Here is a 24,918-nt window from a genome sequence, read left to right on the forward strand (position 1 = left end):
TCAATACAAGAGGAAGGCGCTCGTGGTTGCCCACCCGTAAGGAGCTCCAACGTCTGCACCATCCCTCAGACCACCAGCACCGCTCCCGAACCAGTTGCCCATCTTCACATCACCGTATTATTCCTGCGCATCTATTGATTCGTACCAATACACCATGTCTACCGAACCTCATGTAAGCATGTTAACCCCGGCTTGCGAGCATTGCTGACTTCCCTAGTCGCCGCTGCACCAGAGTGTCGGCGCTGACAGCCATGCTCATCCATCGCCAGTTACGACAACCATAGCGAACCCGCACATGATAGCTCTCTTGGCTCAAGTGACTTTTGACGTGAAGATGCACGGTCTCGCTGCAAACTCAAACGCACAACCTTGCAAGATGTACCACCCAAGGCTACGCAAGTCACAAGTCACGCAGCAAGGTACGCATATCTTACTTGTCGCAGATCGCATCCAGGGCTTCGTGGTGCTGATTAGGAACAGCTATCGGTCATGTCGATACCGTATCTTGCTGGAGGGCCTTGTCTTGGATGCAAGCTCGCGAGCTTACGCTCTGGGAGTTCTTGTTCCACCAGTGCTTAGCCTCGCGGATTGAAGAACGCTTACGACGCACTGCCATTATTCAACTGAGCAAACGCAAAGGTGATGACCTAATCTTGGAAACATCCCATCTACTCTATGCTGGGGCTGAAAATGGAAATGAGTTTGGCTTCATTGCATTGGCAGGTCCTCCACCTTCTTGTAACCTCTACTAAGTCTGATCTAGATTATGTCGACCAAGTTTCCCTTCTTCCCTGTCTCATCCAGTCTTTTCCCGAGAATTACGCGTGCTTCATAAATATCGATGTTTCCTCTCTTCTTTATGACATGATTGATGCCTTCTACGAAGAGCGTACGAGCCATCCTGCTCTGCAAAGCCTCCACTGGTCGCTTGGTTCTGGTGATCTTCATACCTTTGTCTACAACTTCATCTCCATACAGGACTGCTTTCAGAACACCCCAGCTGGACCATGCATCTTCGTCAAATGTTCAATTGATTGGTTTTCCTTTCCGTTGATTGCTGTCAATGCCGATATAGCCTGGTACCCCCCTGCCTTCGATTTCATGGTTGGTCCTGCTCAGATAAGGCCAGGAGCTCGATATATCATTGCCCCTTGCCGCCGCCCGATCCTTCAAGAGCCTGGAATATCGGGATGCAAGAGCTTTCCCGATTATGTCAGATATGTTGTGACAAAGTCTTCCTCCATGGTTAAATGGGACCATAAGGCCAAGCTCTTCCGCATGCAGGCCCCAGACAAGTTAGAGGTGGGATGAAACACCTCCGGGATACGGCAACTCTGCTGGCTCTACTGACTACTGATTATAGGGCAACACAGCAGCAGTATTGGAGACAATAATACAAGCTAAAATTATCACACGCTTTCCAGAAAAGGTGCGTTTCGAACGTAGATCGCGGTACGCCATCAAATTCAACACGGTACACGCCCGACAATTTGACTCGGTGACGGAAACCCACCGAGCACTGACTACACTAATATTGGCTATACCACCGCACAAAAGCACCGAATCTCTTCAACTATATGGTTGTCGGCATGGCCCTACTTCTCTTCCAGATTCTCTGGTCGATCGGGTGGACCGCGGCCCCGATCCCGATCCCGATAGCGAGTGCTATAAGAAGGGTTACGCCGAATCCGCTGCCTCAAGTGTCTCTATGCATAACGTACACGATTTAGAGTTGGAACCTGGCGCAAAAGTATCGAGAAAGCGCACGAATTCATCGCATGCAGACAACGCAACCCGTGCCGACGAAAACTTCATGAATAGTGCCCCAGATATTCAGCTTAAGCGCCAAAAGCTGGAGAAGAACAATATGGCTGACAGCCACGTCGAATCACCACCTACAAACCTACCATATCCTATGCTTCAATCGATGCAGGACGACACACCTGATGCCAAATCTTGGACACGCGAGTCGCGGCATTCCGGTGTCTTGATGAATACGGCCACGTTCTCAATCAAGATCGATTCTCCATCTTCTCAGCTGCAGAATGAGTCTGATGAAGTGATCCACAAGAAGCCCAATCGGGTAAGGAATGAGCGGTATCCGACGCCGCCGCCGTCTACAAATTCGATGCTTGGCTCTAGCTCCGACTATGGAAATTATTTTCATGAAGCTGGCCACCCTTGTACTCACACATCGCCGATAGCCCAAGGTAGGAATGGGCCCCGGTCTCCATGGGAACTGTCACAGGATACTATCCAGCACAACTACCATGAATTCGAGGCGATGGCGCTGTGTCAGTCGAAGAATCAAGCTGATTGGGGTGATGCGAGCTTTGAGGAGATATTCATGGAAGAGAGCGATGCTGAAGATTGGCGCTCATCTGATCTTGATGACCTAGGTGAGGAGATGGATGGCTAGGGGATGGAAATGTGATGATCGCGAAGGGTGTCGTTCGGGACGGTTCCGTGAATCATCGTTGAAGTTTTGGTACGGCTATCTCGACTATGGGTATTTCTTTTCCGACTCTTTTCGGCCCAACGGAGCCTAGGATTGTTGGTTTGACCAACGTTTACGAATACGATACACAGGTACCAATGCAAGATTATCACTGCCCGTTTGTGGATTGCTGGCAAAGTACTTCGTGTCCGACCAAACGCAGCATGTTGAGCGAACGTAGCTGTCTTGCTGCAAGCTAATCTAACGCATTTCAAGCGTGCTAATTAGTTCGTCATCTGCAGGATGTGACTACCTCGCGACAGCTGCTCTTCCCAGCCTCCAACCAACGCGGCATAATCAAACGGCAAACGCAATGTTTTGGTATCCCCCATGTATATATGTCCACTTCTGTTCGCAACAAGACGCTGCATATCACTCACACTCGGAGAAAAGGGACTCTGCAACCCTAGTCTTAGAACCAGCATAGTAGTCATCTGCCTACCTTTAATATCTTCCAAACCCGGAATCATGAGTGAATATTCCTGTTGTGGGATTTTCATCATCATCCCTATCCTCCTCATGACTTTTCAGATGGTGGTGATATCGTTATTGGCGCTCGTCGCAGCTGAAGATGCTTGTCGCGGTCCAATGGATACTCGCGAGGTTAGTGCTTAAAAAAAAGAAGCAAAGAAGAGAGCCGAGTGCGCTGATGTTGAGTAGGCGCATGCTTGTGCGGTGGAATGTGTGCGGTGTAAGATTGGATGTGTTGAGGATGCTTATTGGGAGCGAGTGGAAAGGGAGGGAGAGCGGGAAGGAAACCAGGAAGAAGAGGAGCAGCGAGAGAGAGCTGATAAAAGGAGAGGGGGGATATGGAAGGTCATGGAGGGGGGATTAAAGAGAGTTGATAGGGAGGAGGATGAGAGCATGCCCAAACAAGAGACGGAGGAGTATCAGGATTTCCCAGCCCATGTGCTCTACCGCAAGATAGCGGTCAGGCCCTTCGCAGCACAGAAGCCAATGAGATAAGCACGAGGAGAGAATGGATGGGCCTAACACGGATAGTCTCAAGATGCTTTTGAGCGTAAGGTGGAGAGGAATGTACGCATGTGCGGCTGGCGAGAGAAGGTTCAGCCAATGGCGATATACAGAAAGGATCGCGTCATCGGGATGTTGCAGGAGGAATATGTACTGATAAGTTAGTACACGACGAGAGAATTCATCAGTCCAATGGATTTTATAGTAAGACCATTGAGCATGGTTCTCAAGTAGTCCCCGACGTGACGTAGACCCCGAAATTAGCTAATCCCCGAAGTGAATAACGGCGATTGCGCAGTGCCACTACAAAAGCGATGAACAAACTCAATGCTAGAACAAGCGTGTAGACCCCGATAACACCAAAATCACTTGCTATTCCAGCGCCATGACGCCGATCAAAGCATATCGTGCAGGATTCAATAAATCCTCGACCTCCTTTCCATACCCAACGTGTGCATCTTCAAGCAACCAAGGTCCCCAGACCGCTGCTACCCGTACACCGCCTCTGCACCTGCCTCATTGCATCAACACGTGGTTCCCGCCAAAAAGCCGAAGCCGCCGTTACCCCGCCCCCACGGCCGTCGCTTATACCTGCGCGGTCCCGCTGCTTTTCGTCTACGCCTTCCATCACTCAATCACGCCATCGCCGCCATACCACAATAGACCACCATGGTTCAGGTACACGCCCCGTTTTCACCATCAAATCTGCCTAAAACGGCAGACTACGTTACCTAGTTGGAACGCCAGACTGGGTTTTACGTCCCTTTACGAAGCATAGGGCTGACTCTGATGTCATAGCTTGTATACTCGGTCGAAAAGCCGCTAAATCGCGAGCCGGAGCTTGACAAGCTCGTCCAGAGGTATTTATATGGCCGCAAGCGCAGTGGAGCAAGTGTGAAATCCGGGGGCTAATGGTGGGTCTCTAGTTTCATCACAAAAGACGGCTACGATCGTAACCATGGGCCCATTCCATACATCGACATTGATACGCACCGAGTAGCGGTTACCGGGCTTGTAAAGAATGAGGTTTCGCTCTCCATTGCAGATCTCCAGGCACTTCCACAGCACCATGTTGTTAGTGCGTTGCAGTGTGCGGGAAACCGCCGCCACACCATGCGAACGAAATTGAAGGAAGTCTGCGGTATAGATTGGTATGATGGCGCAGTCATGAATTGCAAATGGAGTGGTCCTCTCCTAAAGGACGTCCTGAACAAGGCCGGTGTAAAGGTTGAAGAGGGAAGAATGAGCGAAGCCCATGTCGCTTTCTCTTGCTTTCAGACGACTACACAGGATGACAGCTACTACGGCGCCAGCATCCCGCTTTCACGGGCGATGAACCCGGAAAATGCAATCATGATTGCTCTTGAGATGAACGGCAAGCCACTCACACCAAACCGCGGCGCCCCTGTTCGCGTCGTCACTCCCGGCATTGCTGGCGCCAGGTGCGTCAAGTGGCTCGATCAGATCTCCGTCCAAATGTGCGAGAGCCAGAATTACTACCAGCAGCAAGACTACAAGATCCTGCCTCCTGAGGCAGATAGCAAGGAAAAGGCAAAAGAATGGTGGGGCAAAGTGAGCTCGATCGAGGAAATGCCAGTCAACAGCGTCGTCGGTGTCCCAAAATCAGGTACTACCGTGCAACGAGATGCAGATGGCACAATCGAAGTCAAGGGCTACGCATTACCCAGCGGAGCAGACGGTCCCATTGTCAAGGTCGAGGTTAGCGTCGATGACGGACAGTCGTGGGAGGAGGCTGAACTGATTAACGAGTACGAAGGCGAAGATGCAAAGAACGTGGAGCTCAAGTGGGCGTGGGCACTGTGGAAGGCAAGAGTCAAGATCGACAAGGGCAAGGATGTTACGATTTTCAGTCGCGCTACCGATCGGAGTGGTAATGTGCAGGCCAAGTGTCCGACATGGAATTACCGGGGCGTGTGCTACAATGGCTATGGCGAGGCGTTTGATTTGGAGATTGTTTGAACGAATTATGAGATTATGATGGCAAACGCGAGAGTACTTGCTTGGTTTGGGCAGCGGGGATACGGCGTCATTACTATTTTGTTAATTCTTCAAGCAAAGGCTTCACATAAATCATCACCTACACAACACACTACACAAAATCGAACATGATAACATTTTCAATCCAACTCCGTACAGACATATGCATTCATAATCCATAACCCATAATCTATTCATCCCCACCTTTACAACCCCAAACTCTTCCTTACATTCGCCCTAACAATACTCTCATACTCGGCCCTCTTCTCCCTCCACATCCTCGCCGCATCCACATTCGCCGGACTCTCATCATTCGGCTCCGCCAACATACTCATGACACTAATCAGAATCTTCTCCACACTTTGAATCGGCGACCACCGCTCCGACGCTTGTTCGTACTGCATGGGATCTTCACCGGGCGCATGTAGAATCGAAATGCAAACTTCGCCGTTGGGATAGACTACCAAAAAAAACGTCAGTTTTTTTTTGCCCTCCACAAACACCCTTTCTCTCCAAACCCTCCTTCCCCTCAAATACCACACAGCAATCAGGAAAGGAGAAGAAGAAGAAGAAGAAGAAGAAGAGAAAAAAAAGTGTAATGACGTACCATTCGGATGCCACATATCGGTAATAAACTTCATCTTGGGGGGCGCCAAGGGGTAATCCTTGGGAAACCGCAGTTCAGCGGGGAAAACACCGCCTTCGAACGGGGTGCCTTCGGGCCCTTGGATTAGGGCTTCCCAGATGAACATGTCGTCTTCGTTTATGGGGCCGGCGGTTATGCCCTCGGGCGGGTCCGAGGATAGGGCGCGGTATTCTTTGAAGAGGCGCTTTGCGGCTGTTGAGGCCATGGTTTGCTGGAATAGAGAGAGGGGGGGGTGGATTTGGTGGGCGGAGGGCGGCGGCGTTGCGGGGTTGTGGTGTTGAAGGTGGGTTGGAAAGCGGTTGGGGTTGAGGAGGTAGGCTCTTTTTTTTGGGGGGGGGGAGGGGGGAAGGTGTTTTGTGGAGGAAAAGAAGGTCGGGGGTTGAGAAGTAGGGTTGCGGAGAATGATTGTTGTAGAGGATGAGTGCGGGTGTGGAGGTTGCTGTTCCGACACGTCGGCGTTAATGCTGCGGAGTTAGTACTATACGTAAGTAACGCTAGTGCACGTGCCCCTGCATTCGAAGTTCCTGGACACGCAAAGTTGTCTTCACATGTTTTGTCTGGTGGAATATTTTTTATTTTTATTTTTCGTACAAGATGGGGCCATAGAATTTCCCTCTGAGACTATGCATTCAGTTATTCGTGAACAGGAATTTCAATATTTCCAAATTATATAATCTAACCAAAGACCTCAATCATGAACCGATACTCAATCTTCCTACCCTCATTCCGTGCTCTCGCACTCAACATGCTGCACTGATCCGCAATCTGCTGGCCAATGACAGGCGGACCACAGAAAAAAACGCCGACCTTGACTTCATCATTACTGCCTTGGTTCTTATCATCCAGTCCCTCCGCTAGCACCTTGCTCATATCATCATAATGTCGCTCCATGATGCCGCGGATGTCCGGCCGTCCAAAATGAGTGGGATTGACAAGACCCGTGATGGGCGACTGGGGGAACTCTGGCGTACGATGTTTCTCCAATAACCACCTGAATACATGTTGAGAGATTTGCTTGCGCTTCTGCGTCACGTACGTGTTGATGCGGATGTCGAGATCTGGGGCTTTGGGTCCCGTCCGGAAGACTTCGTTCAGGAGATCAGAGAACCATAGCAGATTGTTCTTATCGCGGACCATCCAGTGGAAATCGACTCGGCGGTGGTTGGTGTAAGGCGATGATTGTTGACGAGTGTCGTCGGAGAGTTCAGCTGAGTTCTCCATAGACTTGACTCGTTCGAGTTCGTGTTGTTGGAGATCTGTTAGTACTCCGGAAAAGGGTGTCACGCCGATACCAGCACTGTAAGATGTTAGCATTTGGCTCGCATTGATATGAGGCGTATTCAGCTTACCCGAAAACCATGCTGTACTCGAAGTCGTAGAATCGTTGCGCAGGTGCACCAAATGGACCATCTAATCCGATCTTGATGCTTCGCTTACCCCCCTCCTTAGCCAGATCACGGAGTTGATTTGTCCAGTCGCCATCGGCCTTGATGTGAACCTGCATAGTGTTCTTGATGCATGTCGATACTGTGAACGGATGCCACTGGAATCGGGACAGCTGCGGAACCTGCACAAACACGTACTGCCCAGCCTTATAGTCCCAAGGGCGAGTCTTGGGAACTTTTGCCGTAATAGCGACAGTCTCATCGTCCAGTAGCTCGATGTCAGCATTGATCGGGCGGAAGCTTAGAACCAAGCGCCAAACGCGTTCAAAGAGAACCATTAGTGTAGGGAAGGCAAGCCAGTATCCAAACATTGGCCATTGCAAAAGGGCTGCAGTACCATGCGCCATCATGAACCCAATAATGGGAAACATGAGCAAATGGCCGAGTTGAAAGACCTCATAACTCCACTTCCGGATCTGCGGCATACTCATTATCGCCAAGAGATAGAACAGTCCAAGAGACGTAAGACCGGTCCACCCTGGCAGAGAGCGAAGAAAGCTGGTGTATGAGCGCGGTACGGCATCTGGCCCGAGGACATTGGCAACGGCGTCTTGTCGAATCGCCATACTACCAAAGACGAAGGAACCGCTAAGATGGCCGATTGCGTGCAAAGTCGCAAAGACCAGCGCGACGATAGATATTTTGATATGGAATGACTGGGACAGATCCCAATTGATGAATCTCGAGATGAAATAGAAGCGGCGGAGGAATGTCGACAGCCACCTGGACATGGAGAGAATGAGGAAGAAAAAGGTCGGATATAGCACGCCCGCGCACGTCTTTGAAAGTACAACTCCCCATCCGAATGCAGGCGTGTACTGGTCGAAAGTGAGATATTTGACGAATTGCCAGACTCCGAAGCCGATCATCAGCAGGAGGACAAGTGCTAGGAAAATGATCTCGGGTCCTTTGACAGCCCAGTAGGCTCGAGCTCGCCGGTATAGCGAGATGTGCTTCAGGTAGTCGTCTTCATCTTTTGCTTCTTTCCGATCGGCCTCAAGCGATGGAATTTCCCATGTTTTCACCGTCCTTGCGAAGTCGTCGCGTTCGATGTGGTCCTCGCGCGTCCCGATGACGTGTCTGAGGAACTCGTGTCGAGCTTCATCGCCGCGAGATTTGTGGTGAAGGTTATGCGGTTGGGCTTTCGGGGCTATCTCCTTGTGGACCTGGTCCAGCTTCCGTTCCAGTTCCCAGTAGCTAATGTTGCCATCCTTGTCGTGGTCGAGATCGTCAATGAATTTCTTAATTTCCTCGTCCGTGAGATAGGCTTGCGAAGCCATTGACTGATGACGTCGCGTGGTAGGTGAGTTGATGGATTCGCAGTTGGAACTTGTCAATCAATTGGTATATGCATTGTCTGGTGTTCGCCATCTTTAACATTTTTCCCTGATAAGGTGGATTGTTTTGCAAGTCTTGGTCGACCCACGTAGGCCAAGGCGTCGATGCTGCTAAACATGCTAACGAGGTGGAGTATCGCCAGTTAGACGAAATGGAACGAAGGAAGCCCAGAACGACAAGACACCCAAGACGGAATCGGCTCAGCTGCATGGGAGTAGCACATTTAGCGAGCGGGATCCGGTCCTGGCAGCAATTTCCGCCCATTGCACCGCCACTCAGCGCTCGAGACCAAGACATTTGCCCAGCTTGAGTGGGCTGTTTTCCACGTCTGCGCACGTCAGATGTAACTGATCAGTCTCTTCTAGCCAGTGCACTAGCCACATACTGTCGGTGAGATACTGCATGCAGAAAAGCCGATAAGACAGGAATAAGGTTTGGCAGGAAAGATGGTTGGCTTAGGGTTCAACGACATGTGTAGTGTGGGTTGTCCTTTGGAATCCAGGCACGCTACGTCATCTCTGCTCAGATTCACCCTCGTGGACGCGTACCACAATGGCCATTGAAATGAGAATTTTTGGCACACAAAATAAGTTCTGTACTTCCATGTCATGTAGCAGTGGTGCACAGCAAGACGCGCCGCGATGTTGGAGTTGACGATACTGATAGTCCAAGAGGTCGAGCAAAATTGGGGAGTGCTTCTTGGCTTGGCGTGGGCATGGCGTTATGGTGTCGAGTAACGTCATGAGCTAGAACCCACCCGTATCTCGACTCGACTATCAGACAACAATTTCCAGACTAGCCCCCCTCTCTGGGCAGTTCTAGAACCAGCTCTTCTTAAGATGTGTAGCGCTGTCTTCATCAGTTTACATTCACATTGCTGTCTTGCTGGGTGCAGATCACCAACACATGTCAGATCTTCCCGAGCCTGTCTAGGGCTCTCAGATCGGTCTTCACAAGCTGCGCCACAACGTCATTGATCCCTTTCTTTACCATCAACGTGTCGCTCGCCGAGTGGGAAATGCAAATTCCCATATCGATGATGGTTGCACTTTACGGTCAGCATGGATGCATACAAACGGTCGCTTACCCTGCATTCTGATCCCCTGCCGCAGGGCTTCTTCTTACCTTCTTCTCGAATCACTCTACATACTAAAGATAACCGCCATGGGATCCGACGAACTTACTACCGGGGAAACAGAGCCAGGCTCATCCATCCAAGTTTCCCTCCGCGATGACCGTACTCTTCTCATGTTCGTCGTCCAGTCGCTGGTCAGACTGATGCGTTCTCAGCTTGGGAATCGCACGCCAAAGCACGAGGATGGTTCCATCCGGCTCAACCCGTCCAAGTCGAAGCTGAGCGGATGCACACTCCGCGAACGCACCGTTTGCGACACGTACATATACGACGTACTGCCTCCCAATAGACCCGAAAAGCCCTCCAAAAAGCGAATGTATTATTTTGCAGGAGGTAGTTGGCAGGAACCGCCCTCACCACAACACTACAAGCTATGCGCAAAGATGGCGAAAGAGATGACCGACACAACCATCTCCATTGTCTCAACTCCGCTTGCGCCCAACAATCCTGCACCGAGTTCATTTCCCATGTGCCTGAAAACATATCGCGCTCTCATGGCCGAAGCCGAGAAAGCCGGAGAAAGGGTCATTCTTGCGGGAGACTCTTCCGGTGCGAACATTGCGCTATGCCTTGTTCTTGAGGCCTTGAGAGAAGATAGCGAGCACCAGGAAATGAATCCGCATCCCATTGCCATCATGACCGTGTGCGCCTCAATCGACCTCACCCGCAAAAACCCAGACATCGACAAGATCGCGCCCAAAGACCCTCTTCTCACGCCCAAGACCATCCGAGAAACGGCAAAAGCGTGGCGCGGCGACTGGGATGCTGCCGATCGCCGGATTTCTCCCATTAACGCTGATATTTCGTTACTAGCTAAGAGGAACATCAAGGTCCATGGCATCACTGCTGGTCACGACGTCTTGAGCCCCGATGGTATCATACTGCGTGAGAAATGCGCGAAAGTAGGTGTCAAGGGAGAGTGGGTTCATTGGGAGAAGCAGATGCATTGTTTTGTACTCACCATGCCGTATGGATTGAAGGAAGCGAAGAATGCGGTTCAGTGGATTATTGATGTTTCGAATAGAGACTGATTATCGTGTCTTTGTCAATCTTCTCGGTGTATATACCCTTTGCCTTTTGTTAGTTGGCGTTGTCGAACGGTATATAGCAAAAGAGTTTTATAATCGATAATGCTTCTCAAGCAAGCCCGATCAGTCGATTTGAAGAAAGACGATTAAAGGTCATTTAGTCAGCCACTGCTTGGTTATAGGAAAAAGCCATCTTTCCCACGGGGAAGGCGTCCTTTAAGAGTTTCGGAGGGGATGTACTACAGAGGTTCACGACTACTCCCGGTGTGATATTATACCTCTAGTGGAGTCTTGAACTGGGCTGTCCGGTTACCGGCTGTTTTAGCAGGTGGTAAGCTCCGCGGAGGCACATGTGGCTGCTTGATTTTGATTTGTGCAGTGTAAGTAGGCTGACGACTGGCAGTGCTCTGATGGTATGTAAGTAGATGTTTATATGAACTGAATCATGTCGAAAAGAACAAGGAAGAGATGATTGGATGTGTATCTGGCTACCGTCTGGGCCTGGGTGGAGACAGTGCAATGTCGCTGTACTAGGTGCTGTGGGTGGGCAGGTCTCCACCAGGTGAACTGTCTGCTATATGGTGTGTGCAATAATGATATTGATTCATAACTACAGGGCGGGCCGTCTGGAACTTGGCGTCGCGCTCATTAGACATGTATGTGTTATCATATGTGTGTTGAAGGCGCACATGTAGCATCATTTTAGATCTGATAATCGTATTTTGGCGGCCTTTTCTGTCTTGAGTAAGATTTCAAGTCATGTGGATTTGGAAAAGCGTGATAGGTGGGGTGAGAATGCAAGTAAAGAGACTCACCGGCCGTAATGGCGCAAGTACAGGCATGGAGCATAGCGGGTGAAAGCGGTCATGACAGGGAGAGCCGGCAGCGACGCTAGCAATGAGCAAATCACTGCGTGTCGTTTTACAAGAGTGACGGATTCTGCATGCCCCTGCATGGCACGGTCTCTTTTGCAGCGGTGGGTCCTCCCCGCTTAACGTACCGTATCCAGCCATATAGGGCTGAACAAAATGTTGAGGTACAGGCTGATGCCCACCCAAAAAACCATGATCGGTCCTCCGAGTTCCTACTTTTTCTAAGTCGCTTGAGCCTCATCCTACTCAGCACCAGAGGCGACACTGACGCACAGCAACATCCATGCACCCCTTTATGCTTCTTATTTAGTTTTATAATTATTAGGAAATCTTCTGTTCTCACTTTTAGGACATTTGATTTATGATTTTCTTCTATTACCAGATATATGCCCATGTTCTCTCCCAATGCCTCACGTGCATGTGTACCCTTGTCCTTGCAAGATTTCTTTCTAATTTCACTCCTCACAATGAGAACCGGGCACAGATTGCAAGGTGGCAAAGCACTTGTTGTGCCTTCGTTCTTGCAACTAACCTTGAACTATTACCCACTACCCTTCTCCATGCAGTCTCTTTCATCTTACCTTTCCTTCTGCAATATCTTCATCCTCTGCAATGGCAACTACACGCATGCTCAGCAGTACGACTCCTCTCCCCACTTGACTTAATCTAGCTGACGACCGACATCAAGTTGCTGCTCCTCGCCTGTGCTTAGTTCCCAGAACACCACCCGTACTATCACTGCCGCTAGCTACACAGGTCAATGCTAGGCGTCATCAAAGCCAGAGCCCCAAACACGCCGGGTCCAAGAGTCTTCTCCCAAGAAATACCCCTCTGTCGTCACAAGCAGAGCCGAATAATGCAGTCGAATACGTCTTGTAAGTCAATCCTCACACCTGGCTCAACTTAATCGCCCAGGAGGCTAACACACATCCAAGAACGACATTCGACCAGATCGCCAACTGGGCACGACAAGGCTCCGTCTGGCCCCTCACCTTCGCCCTAGCATGTTGCGGCATCGAGATGATGCACTGCTCCATGCCACGCTACGACCAGGACCGCCTGGGCATCATCTTCCGTGCCTCCCCCCGCCAGGCCGACATCATGATTGTCGCCGGTACCGTCACCAACAAGATGGCTTCTGCTGTCCGGCTCTGCTACGACCAGATGCCAGACCCCAAATGGGTTATAAGCATGGGCAGCTGTGCTAATGGCGGAGGTTACTATCACTACAGCTATAGCGTCCTTCGCGGTGTCGATCGTATTCTGCCTGTGGATATTTACATACCTGGCTGTCCGCCTACTGCTGAGGCGCTGCTTTATGGGATTTTTCAATTGCAGAAGAAGATGAGGCAGCAGAGGGTGACGAGGATGTGGTATCGCAAGTGACAATGTGGTATTGTTTCTCAACGAATTTCCAGTCGTGAATGCATCGCCTCTTGTTCGTAATTAGAAATGGTCTCGTAAAACACAGGTACTACCGCCAGCACCAATCACAACATCTGAACTCGGGATTTTCCCATCGGTCAGTGCAATAGTGACATATTCAGCTCCAGACAAAACCTTAACACCATTTAAGTTCTTGTACGACGTGCAGACATCATGCAAACCATATCATCCACCCATAGCTACAATGGCTGATCTGGGGGCTTTTGTTTAAGAGTTTGAATTACTAAAACTTACTCGAGGGAGTTTTTATCTTCCCGATGTGCATGCAACCAAGCTCTGTTGTATTCCGTACTCCTGGGAATGCACGAGACGAGTCGAGCTTGAGTGAAGCAACAGTTTTAGTACGAATAGCAAAATGTACTAAAGATAATCTCAATTGCAATAGATACATAGTTCTGATATAAGACTTGCTAAATACAACTCCTTCACTCCAAACAATATCAAGAAGGCTAGTAATTGGATCATAGGGATGCGGCGCCTTCACAGCAGACCTCTGGTAACTTCATCTCACCCTAGGATTGGAACATTCAAAAGAAGTGAAATATGAAACTAACTTGCTCAAGTTTGGTAATAGCAGTGTTTCGTTCATGTAACTCTTCGAAGCGCGGACAAGAAAAGAAGGTATGCATGCTGCAGCGCAAAACCAGCAATAGGCTTAAAGCTTCGACTTGATATCTGGTTTTCGCCGTGGCAGTGGTGATTCGTCAACAATTGGCTCCTCGATAAGAGGCGTCAAGTACTGCTCCAAGACATTTCGAACAGAACTGACCATGAACGGCTTCTGGATAATCGTAGTAGCGCCTGAGTCCCAAGTTCTCTGCTTGTTTGCTAACCTCGTATTGACCATCATAGCGCATATTGGACCTTGAAACCCCATCTCGCGGATCTGACGCGTGGCTTCGTGACCGCTGAGGACCGGCATCGACTCATCCATGAAGATGAAGTCGAAAGGGTGGTATATCCCCATTAACTCTCGAACACTGTCCACCGCAGCCTGGCCATCTGGAACTACGACATTATTATGCATTCCTAGTTTCCCCAGGATCTTCAGCATGACTCTCTGATTGATCAGATTATCCTCAGCTATTAAAATTTTACAGTGTGCAAACTGATCCAGTGGCTCAACGCAATTGAGTGACGCGCTTCTAGGGGTATTGGAATTGGGAGGCGCGGTGATCAAGTCAGGATTTGGTTTTCCAGCAGGAATATCACTGAGGTAAATCGGCCCGATCGGAGGGAGGCTTGGATCCCTCGGAAGTTGAATAGGATGTACCCCTCTGCGCAGCAGATCACGGGTCAGGATAGAGACAGGTAGGTTTTCAAACGATTTATCGCGCTCGAGATCCACAGAGCGAGACTCGAAAGGAGAAGCTTGGTATGGATTTCTGCCTTCTTGTATGGGTTGAGACATGTCCAAAGGTTCATGCAACGTGACAGTGTTGCAGCTTCCTGCTGTCTGCATGGGACTACGCATTTCGTGGAGAACATTTGCTACTGGTAGTTCATTTAGCAGAAAGATTCGATGAATTTTCAAGGGCCACATACACTCTTCTGCAAGCTCACAGAGTTGTCGAAGCTGAGCGAGGGTATCCTGAAGGCGGGAGCCGCCTTCTTCTGTGATGGCAGCAACGACGTCATCGTCGAGACCGCGAGAAGCTACGAACGTAGAAAACTCATTGATGCTGATATGCAGCGCCTGAAGACAAAGCCGGACCTGTTGAGGAAGCATTTCTCTCTCGCGCCTTGTCGGAGATGGATTGCTCGGTTTTACTGAGGATATTCGTCCTGTCGGGTGCGCAGTGGGCTGGTGCTGGTTGCCTGTTTTGCCAAGACTCCACGATTCAGCTTCAGCTTCAGCTTCAGCTTCAGCTCGTATTTCTCCTCATCACTCTGCTCATGCGTCGATAGCATCAGGACTGCTCTCTATAGTTGAAAAACGTCTGGTAGAGTCTTAAATTTATGGCATCGAATACCATGGCCACCCACCTTGTATCAACTTTATCAACTGCCGAGGGATTATATTCCTCGAGAAGTTCACTGCTCAGAGCCATGGCATTTTTCTCGCGTCGGCCTTGAAATCCGCATACGCTTCAGTCGATTCATGATAGACTGCTCAATTAAACCCCTAGATGCTGCAATCGGGTTTAGTACAATCTCATTTGTGATGTCGTCAAGCAAACGTTTGATTTCAAGATTTCAAAGACGAGTATGTCACCGATCCCGACACGACCGAAGACTATCGGACTGCACAATTAGGCGTTTGCGCCGATAGCCGATACCAATATTTTGATGATGCCTTTGATATCAGCCTTTTTCATCAACTGGACACTGAAGGCAAGACCTTATTTTGCACTACTACACGACGGGCATGCGGATAGTAAAAGGCAATAAGCCCCCAACTCTCATATCTACAAAAACCAACTCTTACACCCGACACCAGTCATCTTATATCCTGCTCACACAGTGCTATCAACATACATGATAGATGTCAAGGGGCTGAACTATCTCGCCAAGTACATCCACAGATATATACTCCCGTAATTTCTAATTCTGTTAGCTCAGCGACATGGGCAACTCACAAATTGGTCCTAAATTATAACCTACCTGACGGGTAAGATCCGCGTCCTTTGTAAAGGTAGGGGTAATTAAGTGTTCATAGTAGCGGCGCACAGGCGAAGATTGGCGAAGATCTGATCCGCGGAACCCCTGGCGCTAATGTACAACTAGTAAAGTTCACTACCAGCCACCAATATCTGTAAGATGGGTAAGGGGCTCCGCCGAGCAAACTTGCTCGCGTGCCCCATTATTATCTTCAAGCAGATCTAGAAGTTCCTATGGTATACCCTTTGCGTGGACCAAGCCGAGAAACTGCAGCATCGATTTTGATCGATAGCCACTCTTTTCAAGATGTACTTTCCAAAGTCTATCTTTCACCTTGTTGCCCTGTCTTTCATGGTCCTTGCTTCGATTGTTTTGTTTATTTCTTTTAATACTGGATCGGGCGCGTTTGAGCAAACAGTAGGCTCGACACGGATGCGATTTGGTACATCAAGAGCTCCACCGCCAGGCATCAACAATGCTCAGTTGAGGGTATCCAGGGTGGAGCCCGCTGATGATCCCATTTGGGATACCCAAAACAGCACTTTGGGTGTAAGAAATATGTCTGCGAGTAAACGTGACTCGGTCTAACATCAAGTGTAGTTCCAAAAGATCTATGCAATTTCCATGGCACATCGTCCCGATAAACGGGATTATCTTGCCCTCATGGCTTTGGTATCGCATCTCGAAATTGAGTTTGTAGATGGTGTGAATGCATCGTTGATGCACCCCAAAGCATTCCCAGCTGTATGGCGATCTTGCAATAAACCTTTTGTTTTTTGCCTAACACTTTTCAGTTTTGGAGAGGTGAAGAGGGCCTCGGTGCGTACGGTTGTTGGCGCGCACATTTGAACGTCTATCAAAAGTAAATGCAGCCCTCTACTCCACGTACATATGTCTCACAATCTACAGAATGGTGCAGAACCAAATTCAATCGGCTCTCATCATTGAAGATGATGCAGACTGGGACGTATTGCTGAAATTACAGATGCTGTCCTTCTCCCGTGGCGTCCGGGCCATTCAGAATAGCACCTTGCCCCTACACTCCCCTTACGGGGACTCGTGGAATTTGCTCACCCTCGGCCATCTCGGAGTGAACAACAAACCACATAAGTCGGGAAAGTACTACGTTACCCATAATGATCCGACGGTAATACCAGAATCACGGCGTATCATTCGTCGTAAGCCGGATCTGAGCGCGGAAAAGTTAAAGGGGAACCACACACGAGTTATCATGGAGGTTAACAAGCTGACCGGCACGGGCGCCTACGCATTATCCCTCCGTGGGGCGGCTAGGCTGTTATATGACCAGTCACTGCTACCAAACGCTCAGTCTATTGATGTAGCCATACAAGAACTATGCCGTCATGATGGTAACTGGCCCGAACCTTTTTGCCTGGGAGCATACCCCATGATATTCGGACTGTATCGTGCCATTGGAGCTTTAGATAGGGACTCTGATCGCAAAGTTGAGGATAGCAAGAAGGAGTCTGGTTATAGTGGGCAAAGAAGCAAGCTTATGCGAAAGAAAGGGGAGAGTAAGTTTACGGTGTTTCCAGTGAGTTTGAATTTGAGAGGGTTGCTGCAACAGGAGACTAAGTTTCAGGCTGTTGATCCTGCTCATGACTTGATGGCGGAGATGGATGTAAGCACATTTGAATTCCCGGTGGGTGAGGTGGTTACTGTGGAGCCGGAAGAATTTGCGACACAATCGGTCACCTGAATTGGAGATATAGCAAAGCAAGCAATTAATACGTTGAATTATATTGGTGCGAGAACATCACTGCTAATACTTCATCCTCGCCTAATCGAATCTTGAGCGTACTATTTCTCTCATATCGGAAGGTTGCAAGATTAGTATGATATTGGTAGGTAATGAGCTAAAAGTGGAAGTGTTGTCGCAAAAAACAAATCACTAATGGACTTTATTCTTCATAAATTCCAAACACGACCTTCAATATCTTCAATGATATTCTGCTGACTCTCGCCTTTCCCTAATCTATCCCAGTACTCAGTAATTTCCTTGATGTACCCTGTCTTCTCAACAGGCTTGTCCCATGCCGCTGTTCTTTTCTTTGCAATCGCACTCCAATGAGCCATTCGTTCTGGCCTCTTCCCATCACGATTAGAGGCAAAGTGAATTAGTAGGGATCCCGGACGGGATGCCGATGGCTTGCCCGCTGCTAGATCCTTCTTGGTGGGCGGGAAGCCGTTGAACCAGCGCTGAGGGACGTATGCTATAATATTATTCCAGTTCTCCTGTGATTTCCTTAGCACAACCAAAGACGACGAATTGAGATATGATCAACGTACACGTTTAATAACTTCTTCCATGCCTGATTGCTCAGTATACTTCAACTGTATCTCAGGCTGGTACTCTCTGATACTCAATGCACTTGCAAAGAACTTGAAGCTCGCAGCCGATACCCGGCACAGGAATACCCCGTTATTAAGGCCATTCCTGTCATTCGTAACGAGCATGTGGATGTGATCGAATGCCGGTGAAGGAGGAACGAAAATATTCAAAGGAAGTTGCGGGTTCATCAACACTGTGTCGCGATCATGCCATAAGACCCAGGCTAATCGCTCGTCTTTTGGCTTTGCAAGTTCGTTTCCGATGATAGTCATGATGTAGGCGTGCTTGGACCATAGACCCCGGAGCATTTTCTCGCGCAGAATGAAGTGCGGGTATCCATGGATTTCATTGTGGAGTTTGTGTGATGCTATGGCGTTTTCATATGGTGGATCTGGCTCTCCAAATGTTGCAGTGATTTTACCGAATTTGGGAAATGAGGGTGAGCTTGAAGATGGAAGCTTGGTATTCGGTGCTGCGAGCGACTCGGATGAGCTTGGTCCATCTTTGGAATCTAGACCGGCGGCGAGTTGTGTCGATCCATTGCCTTCACCTTCTTTGTCCTCTGCGCTGTTATGATGTTCTGAATGATGCAATTTCCCTTGCACTTTAATATCGTCCTCACTGTGGGATATATATTCTGATATCGTTGGCGGCGGTTCGGATGGCCTCCATAGTGCTACTGTCAGAAGTACGACAAGTACAACCAATGCATATTTAGAAAATCTCGTAAGGTTTGGCATTCGTTGTCGCCTCGAAGCAGGGGAAGCTGGCCCGGACATCCCGTATCGATCACGGTTCAGGCTGTGGCCAGAGTAACAAAGTCAAGAAAAAGAGTGGTGCCAAAGGAGAGGGCAGAATGTGACAACTCAGAATACCGATCGATGATGGCCCTCAAGGTGCACAAAAATGCTACTTGCTGGATGTATCACGGAAAATACCCCGATAGGTTCCACGGAATGCAAACGCACAAGTTTTCGGGAATTGCCGTGGGGACATTGACAGCCGCTGAGAGACGGTGTTGCAAGCGTGGCAACGTTTTGAGTGAGGTACATGTTAAATAACCCACTATCTAGAGCACTGACAAACAAGCCGTCTTGGAAACAAATTTCGAACGGCCCAGCCGCGGAACATTGGGCATACGCTGTGTTAGTACCGATGGCTGTGCCTAGACGATGGCTTGTGGGGACGCACGGGAGATCATACTACACCCGTCGGGGTCGTTTGGTGGTGGCGATCGGTAGATCCCGACGTGCCCCTGTGGAAATTAGTATGCGCTAACTAGCATCACATCGCATCGGTCTCGCATCCTAGTCCATTGTACTATAGTGCTCAGAGCTGAACACGAGATCCGCTTAGCCCAGAAGAAAAACACTAAAGGTGGAACTTCCGCTTCGAAATGCACCGTGATTTAGGGGTGCCGGCGGTTTCGGTCTACTGCGAGAGCCCCGCGGCACATAGTAAACGAACAATGTGACGAGTGCATCACAGAATACTATATTTCTTCCTTACACAAACGCTGAATGGTATCGCAGTTCGTGCTTGTCTGGCCCTTTGTGAACTTTTTCTATTCTATCACCCTCTTTATGTCTGTCGCGTTGAGTTGCTCCTTTTAGTTATTAAGCGCGTCATGATTGGCCGGAGCAATGTGCTTTACAGGTCACGCCGTTCATTCCGCCGGTATATTTGGGCCTTGATCATCTTCTTTGTTTTTTGTTTCTGGAATTCTGGCACAGTCACTTGGAGTAAGTGGGCGAATTCAGAAGCCGGCTTGAAGCCTCTCACTTCAAATCCGTTACCGGAAACTGTTGAAGCGATAATCGAAGCAGAGTCGCCTCGCGCTGGGCGGATCAACGTCCGCCATTCGCACCCTAACCCAGAGCGGATCTTGAATGCTGAAGTTCCTCACCTCGCTCTTTCACCCCGTCCTGATACTCGACCTCGTAACATTCATAGCCACGATGCTGGGCCCTTAGGAGGAAGCGGCTCTGCGCTGACCACTGATGAGGACGCCGAAACTCACGATCTAGACGATATCGAGAAAATCGAAGAGCACCGGAACCAAGGTGGTGTAGAGCATGCTTCAAAATTGAAACACCCTGATGATGACGATGCTACTGAATCCGAGTCTGGAGATATCGTATCCAACGAAAATGCTCAAATTCCGATTATGGACACAAAGGTCAAGGACGATGCCGAGGATCTAGCTCAACCTCAGAATATCAATAAGAATCAGCCACCCCTTGAAACTTTGGAAACCCAGACACCATGGTCAGAGCATTACGACTTTCCTAGCTGGGATCAATGCGAAGAACTTAAAGAAAAGGCTGAAGGACTTCCAGACCTCTATCATGTCCCATTTGAAGTCTCTGTAAAGGATGTGGTCCTCCAAGGTTGGGAGGATGAATGGATCTCGAAGGCGCGTTACTCAGGCCCGAAGCTTGACGAGCCTAGGATTGATTTTGTATACACTTGTGAGTATTAGTACGATAAGCATAACGTCTCACTTGCTAATCAAATTTGCAGGGGTGAATGGATCGCAGCAAGAGTTGGCTGATACTATGAAGCCTTATGAACTAAACTCCTCACTAAACGACGCAGATGGAGTCTGGATTGAATCGCATGGCTCCAACAGATATCGCGAGTGGGACGAGCTCCGTTATTCCATGCGCAGTGTTGAGAAATATGCCGGTCATTTCACGAACCGAATCCAGATCCTCGTCAACGCTTTCAAGAATGCCAAGAAGGATGATTCATCACCAACTACGTATGGTAAGCAATGGCCTCACTGGTTGAGGTCTGATATGGAAAAGGTTCAGGTCCTCAGTCAGGAAGAGTTCTTTGGACCCGAGGAACGCAAATGTTTGCCGAGTTTTGATTCTCTCACTATTGAGAACCAACTCTACAACACCAAGTCCGAAGTGGATAGAGTGAGTCTCAAATGCCCCTCGTCTTAGCACTTAGCAGTGTGTTAATACCATATAGCTGTTTGCTCTCTCCGATGACATGATTTTGGGCAAGCCCCATTCAGCGTCCGATATATATTCGCCACTATTCGGTCCTACTCTTGGTTTCAAGACCAATGCATACAACACGTTACAGCCTCCTACAGAGAAAGACGCCGAGCGCTTCGGAGAGAAACCCTTCCTAATCTACACGTCTTGGCTTCTGAACCGACGGTTTGGTGCCCGCAAGCGTAAGGGTCAAGTGCACTTTGGTCACTCTTTATCTCGGAGCATCGCGAGAGAAGCAATCACTAGCTTTCCTAGGCCAGCTTTGAGAAGTGCATATCAGCGGTTTCGAGGCGAGAATGGTTTTCAGCTCTACTCGTGGTATATCATCTTCCATTACACAATGGAAAGACACCGAGAGGCACTGCTTTGGAGCTACATTATGATGCGAAGCGACACCAACAATGATGGCTACTTGGACTGGGATGAACGCCAGAATGTCATCAATGATCTAGCAGAGGGTTTGAGCAATGAAACCCCAGAGATATATCGACGCCGTATTTACTACCACGTCCAGGACTATCTCGAACAAGCTGGACTCAAACCCCCAGTTGTAAACAACGATATCCTCTGGACATCTCTGGACGGACCAATCATGACCAAGGATCTGGACTGCGATGCATTCGATATGGAAGATTGCTTGGCACCGGGATTTTCTATATCATCCAGCGATGCTGAAGCACGCAGTCCCGTATTTTCTACGGCAACAATCTTTGATCGGGTCACACGTGAGTCACCACGCTGTGGCGATTGCTTGGTCAAACTGGTTCTCAACCGGCAACGAGCTGGACTGGAGCCTCTTCTGCCTCATCCTGCTCAGAAGGCCAAACAGCGGGAGACAGTGATCAAAGCACTAATCAAATTCCAATACACGATTGTCAATCCAGATGCTATGTTCTACATGATCACAGATGCGGAGCAAGCTGAGCATGTTTTGCTGAGGCCATATCTTAAACAAAGCAAGAAGGCTGGCCAAATCTGTTTGAACGATGATGTAGTCACCTCCAACAAGCAGGAGTTGGAACAGCTGAGGAAAGTCATGAGCGAATTTTTCAATGGCATACTACCAGACATCTCTAGCTATGAGATCTAGCCGGTATACCTCTTTTTTCCTTCTATACAATGCCAAAATAGCGCAACAATAGATTTCCTTGCTTTCCCACAATGTGATACCCACAATCTGCCGTTTGTTGAACAATCATATGATAGTTAATGAGTAGTATTTGAGTACATAAATTGCAATAGAGGCGCTGTTCCCCTGAGCGGGTTGACTTTGGCCCCCCTGAACCAGTGCCTCCTGGAACCTGTCAGTACAGCCGTGGCGCTACTCACCAAAGTCTGGCCGCAGAGCTCTCAGGCTACCTACGGGTAAGTGACGAACTATAGTCATCCGACGATTCCGCCCACTGCAGTTGCCAAGAAGCAATCCGCCTGAAAACTGTTTGCCCCTGTAGGCCAGAAAAGACCAACTTAAGTTCAGTGCATCTTTCAGTTCACATATAGCTTCTCCGCTATCGACCTGCAGCTCGAAAAGGAAATGAGTCACGAGACAAGGCACTGATCTTCGGTAGTTAATCTCCACCATTCTTGGCGCTCCGGTTGTGCGCCAAGGTGCAGAGTGACTAAGTGTGATACTCCTGTAGCTGCTAACGGCAACATGTCGTTCCGAGAGAGCGGAAGATCTATCGTTATGGTATGGTAGCCAAGCTTTGCAAGGGCCGCACTCCGCGGAGGATGTGGTCCATTCACCGTATACATACAATATATGCTGTCCTGCCCACGATAGAATCTTCTATTCCCACCCACAGTCACTCTTTCATCGTCAGTTTCTTGCAATTTATTTTGCAACCTGCTCAGTACTTCAAGTTCTTTGAGCAGCTTATTATTTTATTGTTTAATATCCAACCTTGATCATTCTTTAATCATCACCATCGAAAATGAGGTCCGTCTCTATTCTCTCTCTTGCCACAGCTGTTGCAGCCGACTATGGCTATGGCGTTCAGTCGACCTCATCCAAGCTCGGCTATACCACTGTCTATCCTGGGCACGGCAAAGAACCAGTCACCGTTACAGCCCAGTATCAGCCAGTCCCGACCTATGTCAACGGCGAATGGTCGGAGTATGAGGCTGTCTCAACTGTGATCACTGATGGCTATGGCAAGGAGGTCACCGTTACTGCAACCAATCAGGACGTAACCGTGTACGCAACGAAGAAAACCATCACTCACACTGTCACTGCTACGCCTGAAGGCTATGCTCACCCAACTGGTTATTACAGAGGATCGGGTGAATCCCACACTAACAAGACATGGTATGAGCTCTGTGAGGAAATTCACGAGATGCCCTACGACCATATCGGACCACATGCACTCCCTAGATATCCCGGAAATCCGAAGTACACGGGCAACAAGGATGAGCAGGGTGTGACCATCAAGAAGTACTCTGGTGGAAAGTGGAGCACTTATATGCATACCTTTACCTACGGCGCACCCAAACCACAAGTGACCACCTTCGATGCCCCTGGCGTCTACACCGTGCCTGCCAACGACATGACTGTCGCGACCCCTACCATTGTCACCGCCGAGCAGACATACCACGCCGTGGCTAACAAACCCGTCACCTACGGCGGCCAGATCGCCGAAGTCACCAAGCCAACCACCATCGCTGCTGTGTACATTGGATACGAGACTGAAGGCACCATGACCAACACCATCACCCACAGCACAACTGTTACATGCTCTACTGCCGGAACATATACTATCGTCAAGCCTACCACGACCGTCTACGACCACGACACCACGGTTATATACCCCTCCATTACGCAGTACGAGGCCGGTGTCTACCACCACCCTGCTGAGACAGTTACTGTCACTGAGGCTCATCAGCCGTATACCTGCAGCTTTGAGCAGACTTCCACTTACCCTGCTGCTACCTCTGCTTCCGCCTACAGCTCGGCCCCCGTTTACAGTTCAGCTCCCAGCTACAGCACTGGAGAAGCTACCAGCACCACCCCTTATGCTGCTGACCCGTCGTCGGATTACGATGAGCCAATCGAGAGTTACGGACATGCATCTGCTGGTTATGTCAAGCGCGGTGGTGTTCTTCAGCGTCGTAAGGCGGCGCCTGCTCCTGCTAATGCGCATGCTAAGTTCGCCATCCTCGTTTAAGTTTATCCCTTTGCGTGTATGGAAAGTGTGCCTCGTCGGTATCGATTAGTTACGGCGGGCTGGTGGAGAAGCTGCTTTTATTCTTGTTCTTTGTTCTTTAGCCGCACTGTCTTTCTAGAAGCTTGCGCGACTATGACGTTAATATGTCTTATATATATTTCAGCTATCAATTCAAAATCATAACTGATAAACTTCGTCATTGGTGAACCTGCAATTAATATTGATGCTAACGACGTGCCTGTATCTGATCAACTTGGATGTTCCGTCTGTATTGGACTTTAGACACAGTGAATCATCGGCTGTTAATTCATTCTGATCCTGTCTTGTTATTGGTCGACGCTACAGCTTCTCCTTGTATCACGTGCACCACTAGCAGCTAAGTTCATGCTGCGACTGTTTCCTATTCTAT

At 49.2% G+C, this 24,918-nt stretch overlaps 12 protein-coding genes across 12 annotated transcripts; 8 read left to right on the forward strand and 4 right to left on the reverse strand.

Annotated features, from left to right (window-relative positions):
• Positions 1-154: 154 nt before the first annotated feature.
• On the forward strand, positions 155-2,419 carry COCMIDRAFT_29221 (uncharacterized protein; the record flags this gene model as incomplete). Its single annotated transcript, XM_007693185.1, has 4 exons — positions 155-172; positions 218-419; positions 764-1,302; positions 1,364-2,419. The coding sequence occupies 4 exons, from the start codon at positions 155-157 to the stop codon at positions 2,417-2,419; spliced, it is 1,815 nt and encodes a 604-aa protein (XP_007691375.1).
• Positions 2,420-3,016: 597 nt separating this feature from the next.
• COCMIDRAFT_29222 (uncharacterized protein) lies at positions 3,017-3,463 on the forward strand (the record flags this gene model as incomplete). The annotated part of the gene is made up of 2 exons (XM_007693186.1): positions 3,017-3,100; positions 3,158-3,463. 2 exons carry the CDS (start codon positions 3,017-3,019, stop codon positions 3,461-3,463), a joined length of 390 nt encoding a protein of 129 aa, XP_007691376.1.
• A 678-nt stretch (positions 3,464-4,141) lies between these two features.
• Positions 4,142-5,452, forward strand: COCMIDRAFT_29223 (uncharacterized protein; the record flags this gene model as incomplete). Its single annotated transcript, XM_007693187.1, has 3 exons — positions 4,142-4,150; positions 4,271-4,332; positions 4,399-5,452. The coding sequence occupies 3 exons, from the start codon at positions 4,142-4,144 to the stop codon at positions 5,450-5,452; spliced, it is 1,125 nt and encodes a 374-aa protein (XP_007691377.1).
• Positions 5,453-5,676: 224 nt separating this feature from the next.
• COCMIDRAFT_29224 (uncharacterized protein) lies at positions 5,677-6,321 on the reverse strand (the record flags this gene model as incomplete). Its single annotated transcript, XM_007693188.1, has 2 exons — positions 5,677-5,930; positions 6,078-6,321. The coding sequence occupies 2 exons, from the start codon at positions 6,319-6,321 to the stop codon at positions 5,677-5,679; spliced, it is 498 nt and encodes a 165-aa protein (XP_007691378.1).
• Positions 6,322-6,791: 470 nt separating this feature from the next.
• COCMIDRAFT_104411 (uncharacterized protein) lies at positions 6,792-8,841 on the reverse strand (the record flags this gene model as incomplete). The annotated part of the gene is made up of 2 exons (XM_007693201.1): positions 6,792-7,413; positions 7,466-8,841. The coding sequence occupies 2 exons, from the start codon at positions 8,839-8,841 to the stop codon at positions 6,792-6,794; spliced, it is 1,998 nt and encodes a 665-aa protein (XP_007691391.1).
• Positions 8,842-10,063: 1,222 nt separating this feature from the next.
• COCMIDRAFT_29226 (uncharacterized protein) lies at positions 10,064-11,065 on the forward strand (the record flags this gene model as incomplete). The annotated part of the gene is made up of 1 exon (XM_007693189.1): positions 10,064-11,065. The coding sequence occupies one exon, from the start codon at positions 10,064-10,066 to the stop codon at positions 11,063-11,065; it is 1,002 nt and encodes a 333-aa protein (XP_007691379.1).
• A 1,481-nt stretch (positions 11,066-12,546) lies between these two features.
• COCMIDRAFT_8274 (uncharacterized protein) lies at positions 12,547-13,320 on the forward strand (the record flags this gene model as incomplete). Its single annotated transcript, XM_007693179.1, has 3 exons — positions 12,547-12,571; positions 12,623-12,809; positions 12,870-13,320. The coding sequence occupies 3 exons, from the start codon at positions 12,547-12,549 to the stop codon at positions 13,318-13,320; spliced, it is 663 nt and encodes a 220-aa protein (XP_007691369.1).
• A 715-nt stretch (positions 13,321-14,035) lies between these two features.
• COCMIDRAFT_39808 (uncharacterized protein) lies at positions 14,036-15,109 on the reverse strand (the record flags this gene model as incomplete). The annotated part of the gene is made up of 1 exon (XM_007693192.1): positions 14,036-15,109. One exon carries the CDS (start codon positions 15,107-15,109, stop codon positions 14,036-14,038), a length of 1,074 nt encoding a protein of 357 aa, XP_007691382.1.
• A 1,304-nt stretch (positions 15,110-16,413) lies between these two features.
• Positions 16,414-17,701, forward strand: COCMIDRAFT_104449 (glycosyltransferase family 25 protein; the record flags this gene model as incomplete). The annotated part of the gene is made up of 4 exons (XM_007693202.1): positions 16,414-16,530; positions 16,582-16,725; positions 16,776-16,843; positions 16,891-17,701. 4 exons carry the CDS (start codon positions 16,414-16,416, stop codon positions 17,699-17,701), a joined length of 1,140 nt encoding a protein of 379 aa, XP_007691392.1.
• A 209-nt stretch (positions 17,702-17,910) lies between these two features.
• COCMIDRAFT_8277 (glycosyltransferase family 34 protein) lies at positions 17,911-19,006 on the reverse strand (the record flags this gene model as incomplete). The annotated part of the gene is made up of 3 exons (XM_007693180.1): positions 17,911-18,237; positions 18,292-18,901; positions 18,957-19,006. 3 exons carry the CDS (start codon positions 19,004-19,006, stop codon positions 17,911-17,913), a joined length of 987 nt encoding a protein of 328 aa, XP_007691370.1.
• A 955-nt stretch (positions 19,007-19,961) lies between these two features.
• On the forward strand, positions 19,962-22,435 carry COCMIDRAFT_104447 (uncharacterized protein; the record flags this gene model as incomplete). The annotated part of the gene is made up of 3 exons (XM_007693203.1): positions 19,962-20,805; positions 20,858-21,261; positions 21,317-22,435. The coding sequence occupies 3 exons, from the start codon at positions 19,962-19,964 to the stop codon at positions 22,433-22,435; spliced, it is 2,367 nt and encodes a 788-aa protein (XP_007691393.1).
• Positions 22,436-23,279: 844 nt separating this feature from the next.
• Positions 23,280-24,509, forward strand: COCMIDRAFT_8279 (uncharacterized protein; the record flags this gene model as incomplete). The annotated part of the gene is made up of 1 exon (XM_007693181.1): positions 23,280-24,509. The coding sequence occupies one exon, from the start codon at positions 23,280-23,282 to the stop codon at positions 24,507-24,509; it is 1,230 nt and encodes a 409-aa protein (XP_007691371.1).
• Between the last annotated feature and the right edge of the window lie 409 nt (positions 24,510-24,918).

The sequence above is a fragment of the Bipolaris oryzae genome (genome assembly GCF_000523455.1).
Source record: "Bipolaris oryzae ATCC 44560 unplaced genomic scaffold scaffold_155, whole genome shotgun sequence".
NCBI classification, from domain to species: domain Eukaryota; kingdom Fungi; phylum Ascomycota; class Dothideomycetes; order Pleosporales; family Pleosporaceae; genus Bipolaris; species Bipolaris oryzae.